The sequence below is a fragment of the Melanerpes formicivorus genome, unplaced genomic scaffold, assembly GCF_026170545.1.
Source record: "Melanerpes formicivorus ecotype bairdi unplaced genomic scaffold, bMelFor1.0.p_v2 SCAF_13, whole genome shotgun sequence".
Lineage (NCBI taxonomy): Eukaryota > Metazoa > Chordata > Aves > Piciformes > Picidae > Melanerpes > Melanerpes formicivorus.
The window spans coordinates 7,013,426-7,034,699 of record NW_027142365.1 but is presented as its reverse complement, the minus strand read 5'-3'; the positions used below and the strand labels follow the sequence as shown (position 1 = coordinate 7,034,699).

General features: G+C 38.6%; 1 protein-coding gene across 14 annotated transcripts in view; it reads left to right on the top strand.

The window, feature by feature from the left end:
- The window catches only part of KMT2C (lysine methyltransferase 2C), a 190,382-nt gene that overhangs the window by 114,323 nt on the left and 54,785 nt on the right, over positions 1 to 21,274 (top strand). For 11 of the 14 annotated variants that reach the window (XM_068145968.1, XM_068145979.1, XM_068145982.1 and 8 more), the window contains 10 exons: positions 634 to 753; positions 3,164 to 3,280; positions 5,622 to 5,723; positions 5,906 to 6,010; positions 7,154 to 7,335; positions 8,072 to 8,236; positions 8,846 to 8,955; positions 14,393 to 14,458; positions 15,903 to 16,115; positions 20,428 to 20,556. In XM_068145968.1, coding sequence (XP_068002069.1) covers positions 634 to 753; positions 3,164 to 3,280; positions 5,622 to 5,723; positions 5,906 to 6,010; positions 7,154 to 7,335; positions 8,072 to 8,236; positions 8,846 to 8,955; positions 14,393 to 14,458; positions 15,903 to 16,115; positions 20,428 to 20,556 — 1,309 coding nt within the window. The remainder of the gene's footprint in view (positions 1 to 633; positions 754 to 3,163; positions 3,281 to 5,621; positions 5,724 to 5,905; positions 6,011 to 7,153; positions 7,336 to 8,071; positions 8,237 to 8,845; positions 8,956 to 14,392; positions 14,459 to 15,902; positions 16,116 to 20,427; positions 20,557 to 21,274) is intronic. The other 3 variants (XM_068145978.1, XM_068145977.1, XM_068145981.1) reach the window with 3 other exon arrangements.

Genomic DNA, 21,274 nt, shown 5'->3' with positions numbered 1-21,274 from the left:
AATATGAAACCACTGGGGTGGAAAAAAAAGACCTAATAGTGGGGTTTTACAGTGCTTTGTTTGTGGCAAGCTTGTAGGAGAGATACTTTGTTAATTGCCATGTATATATTATTTTTTCTTTTTTCTGGTGGTATATTCCTTTGATTTCACTCTCTTCTCAGTCCAGTTGTGGTCAGTAGCTTAGACTCAAAAGTTAACTAAGGCCACCTGTCTTTCAAAATGAGGTTTGAAGTCTAAAAGGGGATGTTATCATCTCAAACTACTCTTGTCTTCATTTGGTGCAATAAAATGTAGGGATATCATTTGTATGATTGCTTGCTTTGGTTGTGTACTATGCTGTGTTTATAAAACTCACTTTGTTGTACTCAGCTACCAGTTGGAGGTTAATATTTGGTTTAGCCTGTGTTTCAATGAGAACCTAAAAATATCCCACCTTCCTCTCATTCAGTGAACTAATTGACTACTTAACACAGAAATGCCTATGCCTGCATGTGCTTTGCTTTTCAGAATTTTGGTTTTGTTGCTTGCTTTTTTCTTTTTCTTTTTCTTTTGTTTTGTTTGTTTTTTGTTTTTTCTTCCCTTCTTTATGTTGCCAAGTTTTATACATCTATTTTCTCACCTACCATATCCTAGGGGGCTTGGAGTACCAATAATACAGTCAGCCCACCTTCCTGGTCCCCAGACATTTCAGAAGGTCGGGACATTTTTAAATCCAGACAGCTTCCTGGCAGTGCCATTTGGAGCATCAAAGTGGTAAATAATTTGAATTTATTTTCATGTATCCATTGCTATCTTTCTGCTGTAGAGACTAGTGATGAAATCCTGTATCTCAACAACTGAATTAGTCTTCCATTCTATTGCTGTTTAAGGCCTTTAAAAATTACTGAAACTCTGGAGCTTTCAGGTTAAAAATTATATGCTTACCAGAGTTCACAGTATGATGACATTGCCCTCATTTTCAAATGGCAAAGAATTACCAATTTTTTTGTGTGTGTTGAGTGCTTCACTTTTTGTGGTTGGCTTTATGTAGCTGTCAAAATAAATTACCTGAGAAGGAAAATATCCTTAATACTGTCAGTAAGGTAAGCCAGGCACGCAAAGGAGCAGAGATCTGAAGGGTGGGTTGAATTTGTTACTGTGGAGAAATCTTGCAGAGTGGATTCAAAGTGACATTGTTTTTAGCTGGGGGGGGGAATAAATAACAAGTTTCCTACCTGATTAGATGGACCAAAGCTTGTATCCACAGTGACATTTACCATTAAAAACACCTGGAGAAACTAAGTGGAATTATTCTTTTTAAATCAAAGCAAAAAAGCTAAATGATTAAATCCTGAGGAAGAGCTGTAGCTTCCAAATTACTTATTTTCATCTCACTTTAACACTCATGCTAATTTTATTTTAATTTGACATTAGCTTAGCTTTGGCTGCTTCAAGCATTAATTTTCAGCTTAATATTCAGCATTAACATTGGTAGAAGTATGTGCTTATCCCTGTTACTAGTTGTGTGAAAATAACAATACTGATACCTGGTCTGAAACAGACAAAGTAAGAAACATGCCAAAGATTTTACATGTTGAAAAAAATCAGCTTGTATGTCCTGTGTGTGCATATTTATTAACTCCTTGTCTATGTAAAGACATTTTTGGTTTCATTTTGGTACATATGAATACTTCAGCCCTCAGTAGCAGCCTTTCTTTGACTCCCTAAAATATAATTGTGTTACATTACCTCATTGTGTAAGAGTAAGTGAACTTAATTTCTCTTTCTATTAATAGTTGGACATTAATAAAATTTTAACATGGGGATGTTTGGATTCTCCCTTTAATTATGACCATAAACTTAATGTTCTTTGAAACAGGAGTTGTCAAATCTGAAAGACACTGTTGGTAATACTGAGCCCACTCTGTTGCTTTCCATCCAGGGAACTCCTGTCTCCATCAGCTCGTATCTGTTGGCAACACCATCCCCAAAGAGCTTTGTGGTTCTGTTAACGTTGTTTTACTGAGTAAATGTTTCACCTTAGTACTAAAAGGAGTTTCCAGCAAATGTTAGGACACAGGCATTGTATTTAAATACTCTGTGGATGGAGTCAGGCTGCATTAGAAGAGAAGATTATTCACAAATTGAATATGCAATAAATAATCTCATAGTTTATCTCAAAGCAGGAAAGGTGCTTATTTGAGTATAGACCATAATTATTGTCAGCTGGGCAGATTAGAGCCCTCAAAATATGTTGTAAAGAGGTCTGGTATACCAGCCAGAACTTGGGGACATGGAGAAATATATTCTTTTTCTCTCTGGAAGTGATTAGGGAGGATTAAGGAGCCTCTTTGTGAAATAAATAAAGGGGGTGGGGGGGGAATATAATAAAAAAATCAAAGTAAACCATAGCATTAATATTGGATAATTACTTTTTAAAATATGCTTGCTTTTCCACAGTTAATTGTAGTTGAACATACTGTGAATACTCCAGAGCACAAAACACTGCATCTAAAATAAGGAAGGGTGAAAAGAAGCTGTTTTTCAAAAGTGTATATTTTATGAGAAAAACATCATCTTATGGATAATGTTGATCTGAGTTTAATTGGTATAGTTAATATAAAAAGGTCTCTCTGTATCTGCTGAATTAAGAGGGCTTCATATACCCCTCTCCTGCTTCATTTTGGGAGCAGGATTGAGCCCTAATAAATTCCAGTTCTTGCTTGATTCTTCATACCATAAGAAAAGCATCTGTAATTGCAAGTAGTCGAGTGTCCAGATTCTATTCAGAAGTCCCATGCCTCTCTGAGCTGACTGTTTTTAATTGAAACAAAAATGAATCCTAGAACAAAGGCTGTTTATTTTGGATACTTTGCAGCTGTGGGGGAAAAAAAATAAAAATAGTCCAGATTCCCAGTTATTCCTGAGCAGAAAATAAACATTTCTGGGTTTGGCTGCTTTCTCACTGGTGATAGAGGTGACCATATTATGTCAAGTAAGTAGTTAAAAGTGTTTCACAATGATTTATGTATTGACTTAATGACTATGGCTTAGTGTGCTCATAATCACTTGAAATCATAGGGTGGTTTTTTACTTCTATTTTTCCCTAGATGCATTGAACATCTGAATCCCATATAACTAAAGAACTTCAGGTTGCACTTAATTGTTATCTTGCATTGAATAGGGCCGTGGATCAGGATTCCCAGGGAAGCGGAGGCCACGTGGTGCAGGTCTTTCAGGAAGAGGTGGAAGAGGTAGATCAAAACTGAAAAATGGTGTTGGGACTGTAGTCATTCCAGGGGTAAGAATATTTATTTTTAAGTTATACTATAGTCTCACAATATAACTCAGTTTTACTTAACTGTAACTCTTGTATTAATATACTGTATAAAATGAAAGAGCACTAAAAAGCAGAAAAGCAGAGGTGTTTGTTAAACCTGGCTGTCAGTGTTTGTCATGAAGAGCCAAAGCACTGTAGCTTAATGGATCTGGAGCAGTTTTATGCTACTTGTGCCACTTAAAGGCATATTTGTTGGAAATCTTATACTCCTTCCATTTCCTTGGGTGAAGAACATGCTGGGTAAGGGCAGCACTCACTGGAACAACAGAAAAGGGGAGAGCGAGGTTTGTGCATAAGAATGTAACAGCGGCCCTAGCAGATCAGACCAGAGATTCTTCTACCCATGGAAGCAACACTAAGTGCTGGGGCAAAAGTGAAGAAACAAAAAATGGCCTGCAGAAGGAGACACTTCAGACAGTTTGTGACTTGGAGACTTGCTGAATGGGTGGTGGTATCTTTGTCTTGGGCAGCCTGCATTGGAACTGTCTTTTGTGAATATGTCTATTCACTTTTAACAACTTCTGGAAATCGTATTTTGACCTTTTTTAGTTCTATAACTCATCAGCCAGGTGTTCTAAATTGCTGGTTTGATTGCCTGCTCCTTAGTGCTCTTATAAAAGAGGAAATTGTTTTTTATTGATATTTTCCATACCACTCAGTTTCTATATATCTTCATAATTTCTACTCTTTTTCCTTCCACTCTTTCTTTGCTAGTCTGAAGACTCTCAGTATTTTCAGTTGTTTTTTAGAAGGACACTCTACCATATTTTTATCATCCTTGCCAGGCTGTCTTGTACCAGATAAATGTTTGAAATGGCAGTATTTCAACCCCTTTGCACTAACTGATTTTTACTCAGCATGGGATCATGACCTGTGAACAGCTACAGAAATCTGGAAATACCTGGGTACATCTTGGGAATGGGGAAGAAGGTGGCTGCAGGTTAACTCAAGCTGTATCACGGCTGACGTTAAGCAAGCATCGAAATAGCAGTGCTTCAGCCCTTCAAATGTTGGGTTTTTTCTGTGTTCAAGCAATTCTAAGAGTGTTGTGGAACCTATGGAAATAAATGCAAGGATAAAAACTCTCCCTGAACATACCAAGAGGCGTTTTGGGTGTTTTTTGGTTAATTAGGTAGTTACAGCTGCAGTGCTTTCAACCACGCAGTAATTAAAACACATTAACAATATATCTCCTTTTTAGTTGTATCTCAGTAAATGCTGATTTTCAGCAACAGTGCATCAGAAGGATTCCTGTAGCTGTTGTAACAATATTTACATTTATCTCCAGAGTAATGTTTGGATTTGTCAAATATTGAAATTATTATTTAAACAAAACTGCCTCTGTAAGACTTAAACCATGTTTGAAATAATACACATTGATAAAATTAGAACAGCTGGCTAAACAAAGTTATAATTCTTTAGCATGCATTTGTTCTTTTATAGAGAGCTCTTCTACTGGTTCACTGGGTAAATAGGGCTGTGAATTTAAATTCTTGGATAGCAAATTCTACACAGCAAGACTTGCATGAAAGTCGGGACACAGCTGAAGTCTTTTTTTCTTATTTTTCTTCCTGAGAAGCTCTGGGTACATGGATAAGCTGAATTAATAAGGGACAGGTCAGATTAACAATGTCTTGATCAAAAGGAGAGAGACTGTCTGCAGTAAGAGCTTATGGATTGAGATAAAAACAAGTTCATTGCAAGTTTTTATGGGCAGGATAGACAAACCTCATAAAGAAACTGCTTATGGAGAGCCTCTTGACTCCTGTAACTTTAGAACTCTTACTTAGTCCTCTAACACACCTGGAACATTATCTAAACCACATTGTAGGCAAAACAGGATAAGTGAATTTTTTGCAATTGCTCTTTAAATTAATACTCAAAAGCATGTCACTGCAATTATTTTTTCAGTAAGAACATCAATGTTTATATGTGGGGAGCTGAGCAGACTGGTCACACTATGACACTTTCTGCTTACTGATCTTAGACTACTCTTTCCTTCCATTTCCATTTTAAAGTGCAATGAAGCAATGTGTGAAGGTGAACAAAGGGAAGAATAGAATGTCTGTAAAACTGAAGTAGTAGTGGTGCTTGTACTTATGTGCAAATGTCAATTAATGTAGTCATTTAGGATGAAAATAGCTTTTTATGAACGTTCATAGTATATGAATAAGAACTTGCAAAGTTTGTCTTTTCTGGTACTATTAAAAATGAATGTATTTAGAGAACAAGTTCCATCTTGTCTCATGTCTTAGAAAATGTGATGAGCTTGCTGTTTATGTTTTATGGTTTTCATTAATAGGTCACAACTATGGATATTTCATCTAACAAAGATGAGGAAGAGAACTCGATGCATAATACAGTTGTCCTCTTCTCCAATAGTGACAAGTTCACTCTCCATCAGGTGAGGATAATAGTTACTGCATTTTCATTTTCTTTCTTTGCTTTTAATTAGGGGAAAAAAGTAAATGAATGGCCTTGTTAGGAGCTAAGTTATACAGGAAGCTAGTTGGGTTTTACAGTTATGCATTTTCAGAGCTTAGTGTCTGGCATGTATTGAAAATCTGCTGCTCTTTATCATTTCAGGATATGTGTGTAGTTTGTGGAAGTTTTGGCCAAGGTGCTGAGGGCAGGTTGCTTGCCTGCTCTCAATGTGGTCAGTGTTACCATCCATACTGTGTCAGTATTAAGGTGAGTGCTTGTGTTGCATAAAAAAAATGCTTGATTACACTGTTTTGATATTGTACTTTAACAGCACTATGCTGCATTTGGGTTTGTGGTAATTAGGGGAGTCATTAACTTGTTAGATATTCATCAGCTAATGTGACCATTATTTGCATGTGCCTTGTGAAAGACTTTAATTAAATGTCATTTTATAGTATACATTGCCTCGAGAGAAATTAACCTTTTTGTAAATTTGCAACCATAAATAGCTCTGATTATCCAGCAGTTGGTTAAAATAACAGTTTGAGATATAAGCTTAAAGCCTAAATAAAAGCAGAATTAAAAACTAAGAAAAAAAAATGCTCTGCATCTTCATTTACTAGGGGCATAAGGTTTAGCTGATTCAATTTATCTGTTGGCTGTCAGAATTGACAGCAGTTGGAGTGGTTAATTAATACATTTTACATTCATTAGTTTAGGAGAAAATGTGTGAAAATTAAATTTGAATGGTATGAGATGACTTAGTAAGTATATAATAAGCTATTTAATAGAACATATACACTGTACATTCTTTGTTATGTAAGTGCATCTGTGTAGAAGTAGGATTTTTTTTTCCAACATGTCATCAAATATTATTTTCAATGTACCTTTCAAAATGCTGTGTGTGTTGTTTCATGCAACTCTAATTTGGCCTTGTGTTTATATACTGGTCTTATATATTAACTACAATACATTAGTTGTTGGCTTCAGATGACTCAAACCTCAGCACAAGTTAGGAAAGATAGAGGGTTTGTAGTGACCTGAATCCTGGCCTTAGTGCATAACTGAAAAAAAGCAGCTGTGTCCTTCATCCCTACAGGACCAGCTCATCCTGCAAGGAGCAAACTGTCCTCCATGTAGATCCAGTGCAGTATATATTCTTGGATGTGATAGTTTGCCCAGAGGAATTATGTTCTGGATTAGTATCAGATATCAGTAATTACAGTTTCTTTCTGTGTAATCCATTCCCAATTTTGAGGCTTCAGAAACATCTAATTGATAAGCAGCCACTTATGATGTGGATAGTGTGCACAGAAGAGCATCCTGTGCTCCACTAGCCAGACCTTAATTTATACAAGGATCACACTTCATTGAGCAGTTTTCAAATAATTTTCACCTTTCCATTTGCAGATTACTAAAGTGGTGCTTAGCAAAGGTTGGAGGTGCCTGGAGTGCACAGTGTGTGAAGCCTGTGGGAAAGCAACAGATCCAGGAAGGCTGCTTCTGTGTGATGACTGCGACATCAGCTACCACACCTACTGCTTGGATCCACCCCTGCAGACAGTTCCAAAGGGAGGCTGGAAGTGCAAATGGTGTGTTTGGTTCTGGGATGAGAGATACTGCCTGCTGGCCTCTCTTGCTTCTTTCTGACACTTTGAATTTGCAGTGTCAATTGAACTGTAATAAACTTTTAATTGTATTTAAGTTAGGTGTATTAAACCAGACAACTTCTGAATGGCTTCATTGAGTTAATAGTTTAACAGGGAAACTGTTATCTCCTTTCAAAACCCATGTAAGTAGAGGTGGGCACACATTTTCTTTTGAAACTCTTGGCTAAAAAACATTCAATTTGCATTCATTGGAATATTCATTCCAACACTCAGTTGGAAAAACTAATGAGTGCTTCATCAAACTGTTCTCAGAATAAACCCCTCTGAAAAAACATTTGCTTTACTCAGGTGAAATAGTAACAGAATAGATCTCTTGTGTGGTTAAGTCTCCATATCTCCATATCTCTTAAGTGAATGGTAACTGGAAGCATGAACTTCTTTGACCTGTTGACTCCTTTGACCATGTGCCTGTTTTTTGTAGATTGAGGGGAGTTCTTAGGGACTTTCTTGAAAAAGCATAAAAATGTTGGCAATGTTCAAAATGTAAATAATGCCATTTTCATTCAATTAAAATATTGTCAACCTGAAATGAGTTCCACACAGGCTTTTCGTGATACAAAACTTCATTACTCATCTGGTTCTAGGTAGGAGAGGTTTAAAGCCACAAAATAATCTTCCTGTGAACTGAAAGTAATAGATCATTGTGTCCCTTCTGCAGGTGTGTTTGGTGCAGGCACTGTGGAGCAACTTCTCCAGGTTTAAGATGTGAATGGCAAAATAATTACACGCAGTGTGCTCCCTGCGCGAGTTTGTCTACCTGCCCAATCTGCTACCGCACTTACAGGGATGAAGAGCTTATCATTCAGTGTAGACAATGTGATCGGTAAGGATTGCTAAGATTTTGCAAGCTTTTCCTGTTTAAGGCTTCTTTTAATTTGATTTTTTCCCCTAATGTAAGAGCATAAAGATGAAGGGAATGGTCTTGTGGCAAAGAGCACTGGTTTGAGTCTCAGAAGTCTCTTATTAGTTGATTCTTAGTTGTACCATGGACTTAACTATACGACTCTGAGCAAGTTAATTAATCACTCTATGCCTCATTTTCCCCCTCTGAGGAAAAAAAAAAAGGTCTAATTTACCTTCAAGTGTATTGTTGTGAGGCTAAACCTAGATTACGTTGTATCAAGTAAGTAGTTTAGATGATTGCAGTATAGGAGGAAAATTATAATACTAAAATATATTTGCTTCCATAACATTGTTTTATAGAGTAGCTCCTCCCTCTGAAGGGAAATAGGTAATCTGATACTGCATATACAGTGCTTAACATACACAGCCATAGGGGAATGCTGTGTATGGAGAACCTGATCCATCATTTCTCCCTAAAAGAATTTAAATAAGTATTTCACAGTTACTTGGACCATATACTGATATTTGGGTCTCCTAAAACACCACATATTTCCTTTAAATTGTATTTTTTCCCCCACTTAATTTCTAGATGGATGCATGCAATCTGTCAGAACTTAAACACAGAGGAGGAAGTGGAAAACATAGCTGATATGGGTTTTGACTGTACCATTTGTAGGCCATACATACCACCAACAAACGGTAAGGAGACAATTGAAACCAACGGCAGGATTGCACACTGCAATAAGTAGGCTTGGGAATGTGTTATGGTTTTTTTTTTTTTCTCTGGTGGAAATTTGGCTCCTGGTAAGCTTTTTCATGTTTATTTTAAAGGGCCTTCTGGAAGTGCCCTTGGCTCTTTCGCATCCTCTAGTGACTGGCTGCAAGGCCAAAGAAAACCTATCAGAAAAGCTAGATTTGTTGAAGATAGTTTGGGTAAATGACTAAAAGCATTTGGTATTGAAAGGTTTCAAAAACATCTCACTTTGTCAAGTGGAAGGAAGAAAGCTCATTTCTCTGAAGCTACTAGCTACAGAAGAAGCTGAAAATCAATTCTAAGCAGAAAAACTTCCTATATTTTGAGGCTGAAGCAGCAGTAGCTGTAACATCAGTCTCCTCAAGCATTTCTTTCCTCCTCCCTTACATTTATTGTTGCTCTGTCACTTTCCCAGTGTGTTAAGGCTGGTGGTTCCCTTCGTAACTGCAGTCCTTAAAAGAATTCACATGCTTTGCTGCTTGGAAGTTGCCATTTTCTTGTTAGTGAAAATGTATGGTTCTTTCTCATGAGCTTTGCCAACTTCCTTATTAGTCTGTATTGCAGTTCTGTAGCAGAGGTACTTCAGGAGCTGAGGTTGCTGCAGTTTTTCTCTTTAAGCAGAGCTGCAGCATGGGTTCTGTGGGATGATGCTGGTTCATGTTCTTGGGAGTGCCCTGTGACATGACTACAAGTGTTGTATCTCAGGTCTGTTTTATCTGCATGTCAGCTCAGGGGAGTTTCTGCTTCAGTTTGAGGCCTATACCTGTTTTGAGCACATGAATGTGTTCACATTAACCCTTTATTGGGATATCAAGATGGTATAGTAAGAGAAAGGTATAAAAGCTAAACAGATGTTTCAAGAAATATTCATATCCACCAAGATGATGTCAGTAAGACCAGCTTTCCTGATGAAAATAGAAGATACCATGACAAGAGGTCTGCCAAGAAAAGTTCGACAGAGCATCTGATGTCCCTTCACACTGGAGTGTCCTCATGATAGCGTGGCAGTAATTATAACTTACTGACGTGAGCTTGGAGGTTTATGTGCTCCCTTGTCAGCCACACGTGGTTGTGGAACACTTCCAAGTATTGCACTTTTATCACTACTAGAAGAATGACTTATGCTTGTGTATTTCTGCAAGTCACTTCATTTTTGAAGGGTGTTCACAAATTAAAAAAAAAGCCACAACAAAAAGGTTTTGTAAGTGGCTAAAAAACCCAAGGAACTTGGCAGACCCGACACAGATTTTTGTTTATTCTGATAAGAAGTTTTGGGCAATTAAAACTAAAAGGTACAAGTAAGAAATACTCTGTCTTCCTTCCTCTTTTGAGCTGGCAGAACTACCTTTTAGAGGTAATTAATGACCATAATGTGTGAGATGGAACAACAAGATGGTATCAGAGATGTTTCACTTCCAGGCATAAGCTGGTCCCTCAGTCAGTCCTTCATGCACACCTTCACGAAGTTGTGTTGCTTATGTTTTTCTCTGAGGAATGGGAAGCAGTCCTGCAGGAATCATTAGGAATTTCCCAAGGTTTCTTTGCAGGCTTTTTTCACTTTTTTTTTTTTCTTTTCTTTTTTTTTCCATGTTTTTTTTAAAAATAAGACAAGTTTCCCCCCTTAGCCTTTCATGTTTTGACTCAGTATATATAATAACCCTTTAACACATGTACATTTGCACAGTTGCATGTCTGAGTATGTCATTTGATGCATGTTCATCTAAATACTTGCATGTGCTTTCATATGAAGTGTTTTGGTCTCATTAATTCTTCTAAAACTGCTTTGAAATTTTCCTGTAATGTTTTGTTTCAAGGTGAGAACAATTAGCATTTGACAAACTTTAGGGAAGCAAATATTAGTTGAAAGCTTCTTAAAATGTACCATTGTGTGCATTTCTTAGTGGGATGGTTCTTGGTCTTTCCATTTGATGTTCCATAGAGTATATCAGTGTGTTACCATACTATGGGAAGCTTTTAAACTGCCTTCTTTATAGGGAAGAGTCTCTCAAACCAGTAAGTTAGCAGTGCATTGCAGGTTTACTGTTGGTGAATAGTAAGTACTTTCAACATGGTGATATTAAGGAAGAGCTTCAATTTTTCTCACTCCAGAAAATGGAAAAATTTTAATTCCTAATTGCTCTTCCCTATCTCACCTTAAGAACAGCAGATGCATAGCTGGTAGACTTACACAGTCATCTTCTTCAGAACACAGAAATAAGAGATAAATAGTTTTTTCCTTCTTGAACATAATACAATATACATAAATACCAAAAGCCAGGTAGTGGTTAGAGTTATTCTGAAGTAGCATATCATAAACCTTCTTTACTAGATTCTTCAGAAATAATCATCTCTGGTCAGTGTTCCATGAGGTTCCTTTTAGTATGGTCTCAAGTTATAACATGTGTCCTCCAGCCTATTGGCTGTGCCTTGTAGAAACTTTTTTTCTATTTAGATTGAATTTTCACATGATTTGGTACTAGCAGCTGCTCTAAGGAGCAGAATCTTTTCCTCTGCGCTCTAATTCCTGCACATCCAGGAAGGGTGTGTGCATTCTTGTCTACATTCACTCCTAGACAAGCCATTCTCTACCATCTACATGGCATTCTGCCTTTCTGTTGTTTTTTGTGTGTCATATGCCCCATCTACAAATTTCATCCTTTCGTCACTTACTCCCACCCTCTCTCTAACCGCACACTCCGGCATCCTCCTCCCTTGGTGCTATTTTTCTTTCTCTGCAGGAGGCAAAGGGTTTGGCTCCGCCTGGTTTTCTTTAGCTAGTTACAATAGATCTGGTAACAGTTGGGTAGCCACCTGTGCATGTGTTCCTCCTCTGGCTCAAGAAAGCATGCCCAGAAAGGCAGTGAGAGGTTCCTATCACTTATGAATTCAGAGATGCTCAATACTGCCAGTGATATATGGCTGGGAGCCTCTGTTGTACAACTTTCATGATATGAAATTTTTCTCCATTCTGAATTGCAATTCTGTGTACTTTACCAATACAGGATACAAAAGCAACATAATACTATATGTTAAAAAATTAAGTGTTGAGTTTGCAAGTTTGATGGGTTGGATGCAATGATCTTGAAGGTCTCTTCCAACCTGGTTTATTCTATGTAATTCTAATTCTATGAAACAGTTACACAAGTATCCTCTTTTCAGTGTTGTTCCTCCATCCACTGTTTTGCCTGATTTAATTTCTTCCTAGAATTCTGTTTTTTCTGTTGCAGGCCTCTTTCTTTTCTAAACTGAATCTAATCATATTGTAGTCTGTGCAATTACTTGTTTTCAACTGAAGTTACTACATGCTGTACAATATGTTTAAACCCTTTTGCAAATAAACATCATAATTTTGGTTAAACTTCAGCAAAATGCTGTAGAAAGCACTTTTTTTTGTTCAGGTTTTAACTCTTTTGCCTTGAGCAGCCTTTCTCTAACAGCATAGTGTTTCTCTGTTATCTATTTTATTGGTTTTAATCCTTCATCTTCACTCTAATTAGCTCAATTTCTGGAAGTCTGTTTGATACTGTCTTCAAACACTGTTTGTGCAGCTTTTGTGATTTTGTCTCTGAAGGCCTCACCTTTGTTGCTGTCAACCTGTTTTATTTGACTGTTTCAACTCTGTTCAGTCTCCAAAGCTAAAAGTGTTCACAGTCTGACCCAAACCAGAAGATGGGTCCCTGTTGTTTGAATTTTAACTGAGGATTTCAGGTTCCCATTCACAGGTGTCTTTCTGAATTTTTTGTTTACCTTAGATTCCAATTCAGTAGTTGTTATCTCTGCCTTTAAACATCTTGTCAATTACAAGCAATTAAATGAACAGACGTTGTCTTGTTCCACGTTGAGTATTTCTTACAATCTGCCTTTTTTCTGTTCAGTGCTTTTGAGTTTCTTCCATCCTGCAGCTTGTCCATGTTTTTTTGTTTCTGTTCAACTCAGTGACTTTCAAAATCTCATCTAAAATTTTTCTTCTTTGCCTTTTCCTTCCACTCTTGTGTATCAGTTTTTCAGTCATTCTCATGAGCTGCTTTCATTTACTGACTACCTGGAACATCATTTTTTTTTGGGTAGGTTATGTCCTACTCTTTAGCTACGCCTTACATTAAACTTTTGAAGGTCAATAGTTTTTGAAGACAGACTTTCACTTAGGGTTTTTTGTGTGTGTTGGGGATTTTTTTTTTAATATGCTTAGAAAACTTCCTCTAGCATTTATATTCATTTGCTTATTTAGCAAAGAATTTTTGTCTTACTTGGAAGATTTTGTGCTTTTCTTAGTCTTGCCCCTGACCCCCATACTGTGTATGAGATGGTCAGGAGCAGCACAGTGCAGTGCTCTGACATGTCAGAGAAGCACTGAACCTCCCACAGGTGCTTTACCTCAGTGGTCTCATCTTGTGTGGCAGATGCAAACTACATATTCCAGATGTTTGTCTTGAATTCATCATGGATAAGATTTCTAGGCAAAAAAAGAAAAAAGGGTGGATGAACTTGCCCATATGGTAATGCTAACTGTGGCAAACTAACAGGTTTTCTGATTCTAGTTCTCAGTGTTTGTGAGATAGAAGCTTCTAATTTTCACTTTACTTACTCTGTCTACATAATCTCTGTAAAGTCACTACTAATATTGGAAGTCTAGTCTGCACATCACAGGTCAGTGAAGCATGATTACAGTTACTGTAATAAAGGCAGATGGGAAGAGCATTTCTCTCCCCAATAGCAGCCTAGTGTTGTAGGACATTTTGAGCATTATTTGTTCAGTCACACTGTTCCAGTGCTTCCCTGAAGCACACAAGCTGTAGTTTTTTAATTGAGTTTCTGCAGTTCCATTTGATGGATATTCTTATCTTCAATAAGAGTTACCCTATCTAACTTCAACAAGTTGTGTGTCATCTGTTCTCATATATGCTGTATAAGAGACCTGACAGCATAGACACAACCAGAGTCTTGTGTGTGAAGCTGTCAAAGTGACCCTGTCCCTCCTTGGGGAAATACAATAGTGGTCATTACCCTCCCATTTCTTGTGCTTAGGTCAGCAAAACCTGGACCTCATGACTAGTGAGGAGGTTATCTTCCAACCCAGTAGATCCAGTGTACCTTTACCTTTGGTCCAGTAGAAGATCATTTACCATCAGGTTCAGTGCCTTTCCAATGCCATTCTTGGCTCTAAGTAAAGTTGGAGAAATTCAGCTTGTATCAGGCTTGTTTTGTAGTCACACCTTCTGTGACTCAGAAAAGCACTTTTACTTTAAAGGTGCTAGGGAATGTCACCGAGAGTATAAATCAGGGAGTTTAATGGAACTGTTTGAAGGAGAATTAATTGATAGTTTCAGTTTAAATCAAGTCACCATTTTTAAAAGTTGAAATTATTTTCCTTATATTTTTCAGTGCCTTCTTTGGACTGTTGTGATTCATCAGTTGGAGCTCAGATTATTTCAAAATCAAAAGACCTAGGTAAAGAATGCAAATGCTTAATCTTTGATCATGTAGCGTATTTTAAGGGTATATTTTTACGTGAGACAAAAATTCCCTTTTCTACAGTTTTATAACACCCGGCATTAACTATCCTTCAGTTATCACAGCATGCCTGTTTTGGTTTTTTTAATTCCATTCTCTTTTCTTCCTTCTCTTTTGCCTGCCATACCTGCACTGTAATAAATACTTTAAATTATGCTTTGATCCTGCAGACTTAGTTGCTTGCCTTAATATTAGCAGTGATAACACAGTGGGGCTGAGTCAAACGTGGTCACAAATGTTTACAGGCTCGACCTGCAGGAGGACAAAACTTTTCTGTACTTGTCTGGTTTGTAATCTTGACAAGCCTATTCACAAGTCACTTTTTATAATGGTAGTACTTGACAGCTTCCATCATGTTAGGGTGGCTTCCATCACATCAGAATGTTTTTTCCATTTGGTACTGCACAAATGTGGTTCTGAGAGAGGATTCTCCCCTGAAATCTTCAATGTGGAAAAGAATATGCATTTTTTTATAAAGCAAACATTGGTTTTTAGTTCAACATAAGGAAACAGTCATCTGGGAAGAGGTATCAACCAGCTGTGTTGCGAGGTGTGAAATGTTACATAAGAAAATATATCTGGTTAAAGGGAACTAATGTGCTGATGGGTTTGTGTTTTCAAAAGCTGTATTATCAAATCAGTATTTCACTGGCTCCAGTAAGGAGAAGCATCGTTACAGCCTCTTCACAATTTGCTCATTTCCTGGAAGTTCACAGGCCTTCACTGGCAGGGCCTCAGCACAGCTGACAGCATCTTTCTGTGTGGTGAATTAAGGAATGTTGGAATTTGTTGGTAGACTCTATTGTCATGTAAGAGCTTGAGAAGGAAGCAGTCTTGTAGGTTTTGAGAAACATGAGTTGTACCCACAATTTTCAGTACAGTCTTGAGCAGTTCACTTGATACAAGCTGGGTTTTGTCTGCCTATAATAACTTACTGGAGTTACCAAGGGTTCTGGGAGGCTTAAGGTCATTAGTAAGATGAAGGTACGGTGCTGGAGGCTGGATGAGGGCCTTGGCTGATAAGCAACAGGGACTCAATGCAAGACTTGCAAGACTTGCACAGCAATCTGGGAGTGACGGGGTACAGAAGTACCCTGTAAGACACCAGTATCCATAGTCAAATCTTCCTTTATAATGAGCCCTTGATGGGTTCAAGTTTTGAGTCCTGGATTGTTGTTGGATTTGACATCTAAATTATAAAGCTGTGACTGTAATGTTTAAGAGAGTATCAGATATCTCTGTTTTATTTATACCGATGTCCTCACTCGAATCAGCTCCATACATGCGGATTATTAACTCTTAAGAGTGCTGTTCCTAAAAATCTAAGCCTTGTCAATTAAAGAGTTTTATATTACTGTTATGATTCATTTAACTTTTATAGACCCACCGAAGACATACACCCAGGATGGAGTCTGCTTGACAGAATCCGGCATGTCTCAGTTACAGAGCCTAACTGTTACAGTACCAAGAAGAAAACGGACGAAACCAAAGCTTAAACTGAAGATTATAAATCAGAACAGTGTGGCTGTGCTACAGACACCCCCAGATGCCCAGTCAGAACACTCAAGAGATGGGGAGATGGATGACAGTAGAGGTAGCAGTCTACTTTTGGCATGTCTTGTATCTTGGACCATGACAGTACACGTGTGTACTGGAAATATCCCTGGGAATTTTTGTTATACTGATACTTATATATTCTGCACAGAACACCTCATGGAGATCACTTGAACAATTGTCATGGCTCATTGTTGTCCATTGCAGGGATTTCCTGTTCATGGGTCATCCATCCTGTAGGAAACTCACCTTTGTAAGGCTAACAACATTGCAAATGCGAGGTGCCTACTTGTCTAATCCTTGGGTTGTGTGTGGGAAATACTGCGTGCTCCCTGAGTACAAGTGGGTTTTGAGGTTCTCAAATTTAGAGTAAATGCTGTGTGAAGGTTGGCTCAGCAAAGCCATGTTTAGATCACTGTAAAGCTGGTATTTGGAACAAAGGCAAAGTCAAGTAAAAAGTGTTTTACTGAGAGTGTTTACTTTTATTGAAAGAAATAGGGTGGGCTGACCTGATAGTCAAAATCATTGTGTTTCCATAGACAAAACTGACATGCTGTTTGTCCTTGTCTCCAATGGAGAATTTAAGACAGAGTTTGAGTTTGGAAGTGAATTGTAGGTGTTGCTGTAGTTCAAGTGTATGGTGCTGTATGTGGAGTCCTACTGAATGGTTTCAGATTCCAGGCTATAATATGGAGAGAGGGAAAGATTTAACAGTGTTTTTGTGGCCTCCAATGCTGATGAGACAGGAAGGGGTCTGAGCAAACACTTGTCTACCCAAACACATCTCTCTGTATGGAGATGACATTTCAGTTAATGGTAGGCCCTTGGAAAAGCTTTTTCCACCATAAGTCTAGACTTGGAGCAAAGATTCACATGTCCCAGGGACACCAGTACTCATCTGCTTCCTTCACAGCTGAGCAAGAGCAGAGAGAAGAAATTGAGGGTGGGAAAAGAGAGTAGGAAAAGCATGTAGGAGCAGCCAGCCCCCACTCTTCAAATCCCCACTCTTCAACACCAGAAACACAGCCAGCATGGTGCAATACCATTCTCCTGTCCTCTTTGCCATGGTCTGGCTGTACATCCTGACAAGGGTATTGGTAGAATAGGTGTTAATCCATGGTCTGGGCAAAGGCTTACTTAACTGGGTGTGAAGATCATTACATTAGTCATGCAGGTGTCTGTTATGTGAGGAACAGAGGCACCCCACCTCACCACAATCTAGAGTGTTTTCTGTTTATGCAACGTTGCCTCGTTGTTAATCAGATTAAATGTCACAGGAAGCTTTTTTTAGTAACAGAGAGTGTACTTGAGATAACTGGGTAGTTTAACCATCAGTGCAGTTTCAGTGTTAACTTGTTGGTATAAGTGTTGTTCCCTGTGTTTGATTAGCACAATCTTACTTTACCATCTGCTGTGGACTAGAATTGTATGGGGTTTATGATAGCTTCCTTTTTTTTGCTTATAACCTTTAAAAGAATTAACTAGTTGTTTTTCTTTCATTCAGTGTTCACATAGTTTGGTATATTACCCTAGCATTACAGGGGCTCTTAAATTCCATCTCATACTTTTATGTAGTCCATCAGGTGAGTTGTTGAAACAAAAAAAAAAGCTTTTGATTTTGGTTTGAAGGTATTAAGACAGAATTAACCATTTCTGCTGTTCTTTTTGGATGGTTAATCATCTATCTTCACTTCTACAAATGTGTGCCTGTTTTCTATGTAACTTTTCTGACTTCTTATCTGCTTGTGGACTTTCAGAGGTATCCCTTTTCAATTAGATGAGAAGATGTATAAATGTAATAACAGACTATGAAGGGGAGAGCCAGAGCTTCCACAGACTTCTCAGTTCAGTTCTGATCACTTCTCATTGCCTTTTTGAGAGTTAGGACACATTGATCCATGTGACAGTAACAGCACAGCATATACATGGTGGATTGGCTGTATTTCTTGAAAGCTCTAAGTCTGCTCTGTAGAGTGGGTCAGTGCCTGTTCTCTGAATATCTGAATTTCTTTCTTGAGCCTCAAGATGAATAAAGCTGTGCCATGGCTTTGATTGGAGCAACAGAGTGTAGTAATTCCAGGCCAACAGGAATAAACTTTAACTGTAAAATTCCAGGTGGAGAAAACTGAGCTTGTAGAAATTTTGTTGACATCTCATCTATAGCCTTTCATCAGGTTCAGCATTTCATCAGGCTTGGCATTTTTTCTGGTGTTCCACATTTAAAGTCCACTTGAAAGCTCAGCTTACTTTGGGAGCTTCAGCTTTAGTAGACTTTATGTGGCTCTTCTGTTACTACTTGTAGTGTTGTGCTTTTTAAGTAAATGGGAAGGACCACTGTGGGGTTTAACATTTGACATACTGCTTTGTATAGCAGGACACATTCGCACTCAGGGAGGTTTCTCTTCTACCAGAAGTAGACACACTGCAAAGAGGGCTCCCCCATATTCTTAAGGAGAGGAGGGAATTTGCTCTGGTGATAAGGGAAAACTGCTTTTGCTGAGCTACCACCTTTGTTGGTAGAACTCGGAGAAGACTTCATCAGTGGCAAAGTCTTGTCTATGACCCAGCCTTTGGAAGAGCAAGGGTTGTAGTTCTACCACAACAGAAATGGTATGAAAGAGTCCAGCTCTGTCTAACAGTATTTCTTCCTCTTAGAACTATGTGGTTTCAGACCATATATAATTACACACCTAAATCCAAAGCAGAGAACTGGAATTCCAATTTCTTTTCAGAGGAAAGAGTGTATTTAACAATTCAAAAGCTTTACAAGAAAATGAAGATAGATGGTCATTATTGTTTTGACATTTTGGGAGTCTCAGAAACAGAATTAACTCCATCTCTCTTCAACACCAAAGACTTAATGCCATTGTACTTCACATCTGTTTCTACCCTGCTTGCCCACAGAATATAAACTCTAACTCAAAATTACAGTCTTCATCTTTAGGGCTAAGTAATTCCTTTGGGCTGAATTTTCTATTACACAAGTCAAATTCCTTTTCATAGATAATTCTGCTTTCACTCACTCACACAGCTTCAAGAACCCTCTAAACTGAGAGTCATTAAATATTACCTTCCAAGTCCAGGTTGTAGTTTTTCAGTCTTCTCAATGAAGAAAAAACAACCAGCCACCAGAACCAAAGCTGCACCAAACAAAGCTTGGGAGCACAGTAAATTAAGTGTATCTTGCATCATAAAATAAATCTGTAGTCCTTAGTGTATAGCTAGAACAGATACATGGAGCTTACAATAATAGAGGCTTCTGAAAGGGATGCCAAAAACCCCCTCAGATTCACATATAGTGACTATAGCATTTGTTTTCTGGTTTGTGTAGACATCATCTTGCAGGAGAGATATGTATAGAATAGAATAGAATTAACCAGGATGAAAAAGACCTTCGAGATCATCAAGTCCAACCTATCACCCGACACCATCTAATCAACTAAACCATGGCACTAAGTGCCCCATCCAGTCTCTTCCTAAACACTTCCAGTGATGGTGACTCCACCACCTCCCTGGGCAACCCGTTCCAATGGGCAATCACTCCTTCTGTGAAGAATTTCTTCCTAACATCCAGTCTAAACCTCCCCTGATGCAGCTTGAGACTGTGTCATCTTGTTCTGGTGCTGATTGCCTGGGAGAAGAGACCAATCCCCACCTGGCCACAACCTCCCTTCAGGTAGTCAAAGACAGCAATAAGGTCTCCTCTGAGCCTCCTCTTCTCCAGGCTAAGCAACCCTAGCTCCTTCAACCTCTCCTCATAGGGCTTGTGCTCCAGACCCCTCCCCAGCTTTGTTGCACTTCTCTGGACACATTCCAGCATCTCAACATCTTTCCTAAACTGAGAGGCCCAGAACTGGACGCAGTACTCAAGGTGTGGCCTAACCAGTGTGAGTACAGGGGCAGAATGACCTCCCTGTTCCTGCTGGCCACACTGTTCCTGATCCAGGCCAGGATGCCATTGGCCTTCTTTGCCACCTGGGCATACTGCTGGCTCAGGTTCAGCCTACTATCAACCAGCACCCCCAGGTCCCTTTCTGCCTGGCTGCTCTCCAGCCACTCTGTCCCTAGCCTGTAGCACTGCATGGGATTGCTGTGGCCAATGTGTAGAACTCAGCACTTAGATGTGTTAAGCCTCATGCCGTTGGACTCTGCCCATCTGTCCAGCCTGTCAAGTGGATCTTTGTGCGTAGATAGGGTGGCTATCCCAAATACATGTAGAGTCTGAGTATTTTTTCACCCTTTTGAAAAGTCTGTCATTCTCAATCAGTTTCTCAGAAGTCAGATGCAGCAATTGTGGGAAAATGTCTTCTTCCCCTTTTCCAGTTAATGTTACCATTGCCTCTTTTCTGCAGAAGGTGATCTTATGGATTGTGATGGAAAATCAGATTCCAGCCCAGAACGAGAAGCTGTGGATGATGATGCCAAAGTGGCAGAAGGAGCTGAAGGGATTAAAAAAAGGAAGCGAAAACCGTATAGACCTGGTAGGATACAATGATCTCCATGGCTCTGTGTCCTTTCTTTGCTTTTTATACTTTTTATAGTGTGCAACTGAAAAAAAATCTAAGTAGAAAACTGGAAAACTGAGGTATTCTCCTGCTAATTGATGCTTTTTAGCCCTTTTATCAAAGTATGTTTCCAAAGATTGCTGCTTGGACATATGCCTGTTCTTGGTGTATTGCTTGAAATAGAGAGTGTGCTGTATTTGTATCATTGATGAAGGCCACTTTGTGTCTGTGTATGCAAGTATTTCTATATATATGGCAATATCTGCACTTTAGAGAACTTTTTGCAGGTATCTTACTTTCTGAAATAAGAAGAGTAATTTACCAAACATTTGCAGATGACTTCTGGCAGTGAATTTTAATGCATTCAGTTACTGGATTAATTCATTTATATTAATTTATGAGTACAGCCGACTCTTAATTACTTTGTGGATTAACTGTGTGTCCTGGGTGCAGAAACACTTGAGCTGTCTGCAGGCAGAAAAAGCAGAGCTACATATGTGACTCCATAGGAAGTAGCCCTGATTCATTAGGACTAAAACTGAAGCCGTGATTACTATCACAGCACTACTAAGACACCACCTGGATTTTTGAAGAGCCCTCATATCACACACCTTGGCATGGCTCAGAATCCATGTTAACATGTTGGGTTTGTGTTTCATTATGCAGCTTTGACTGCTGTGGATAAGAAGTTGAT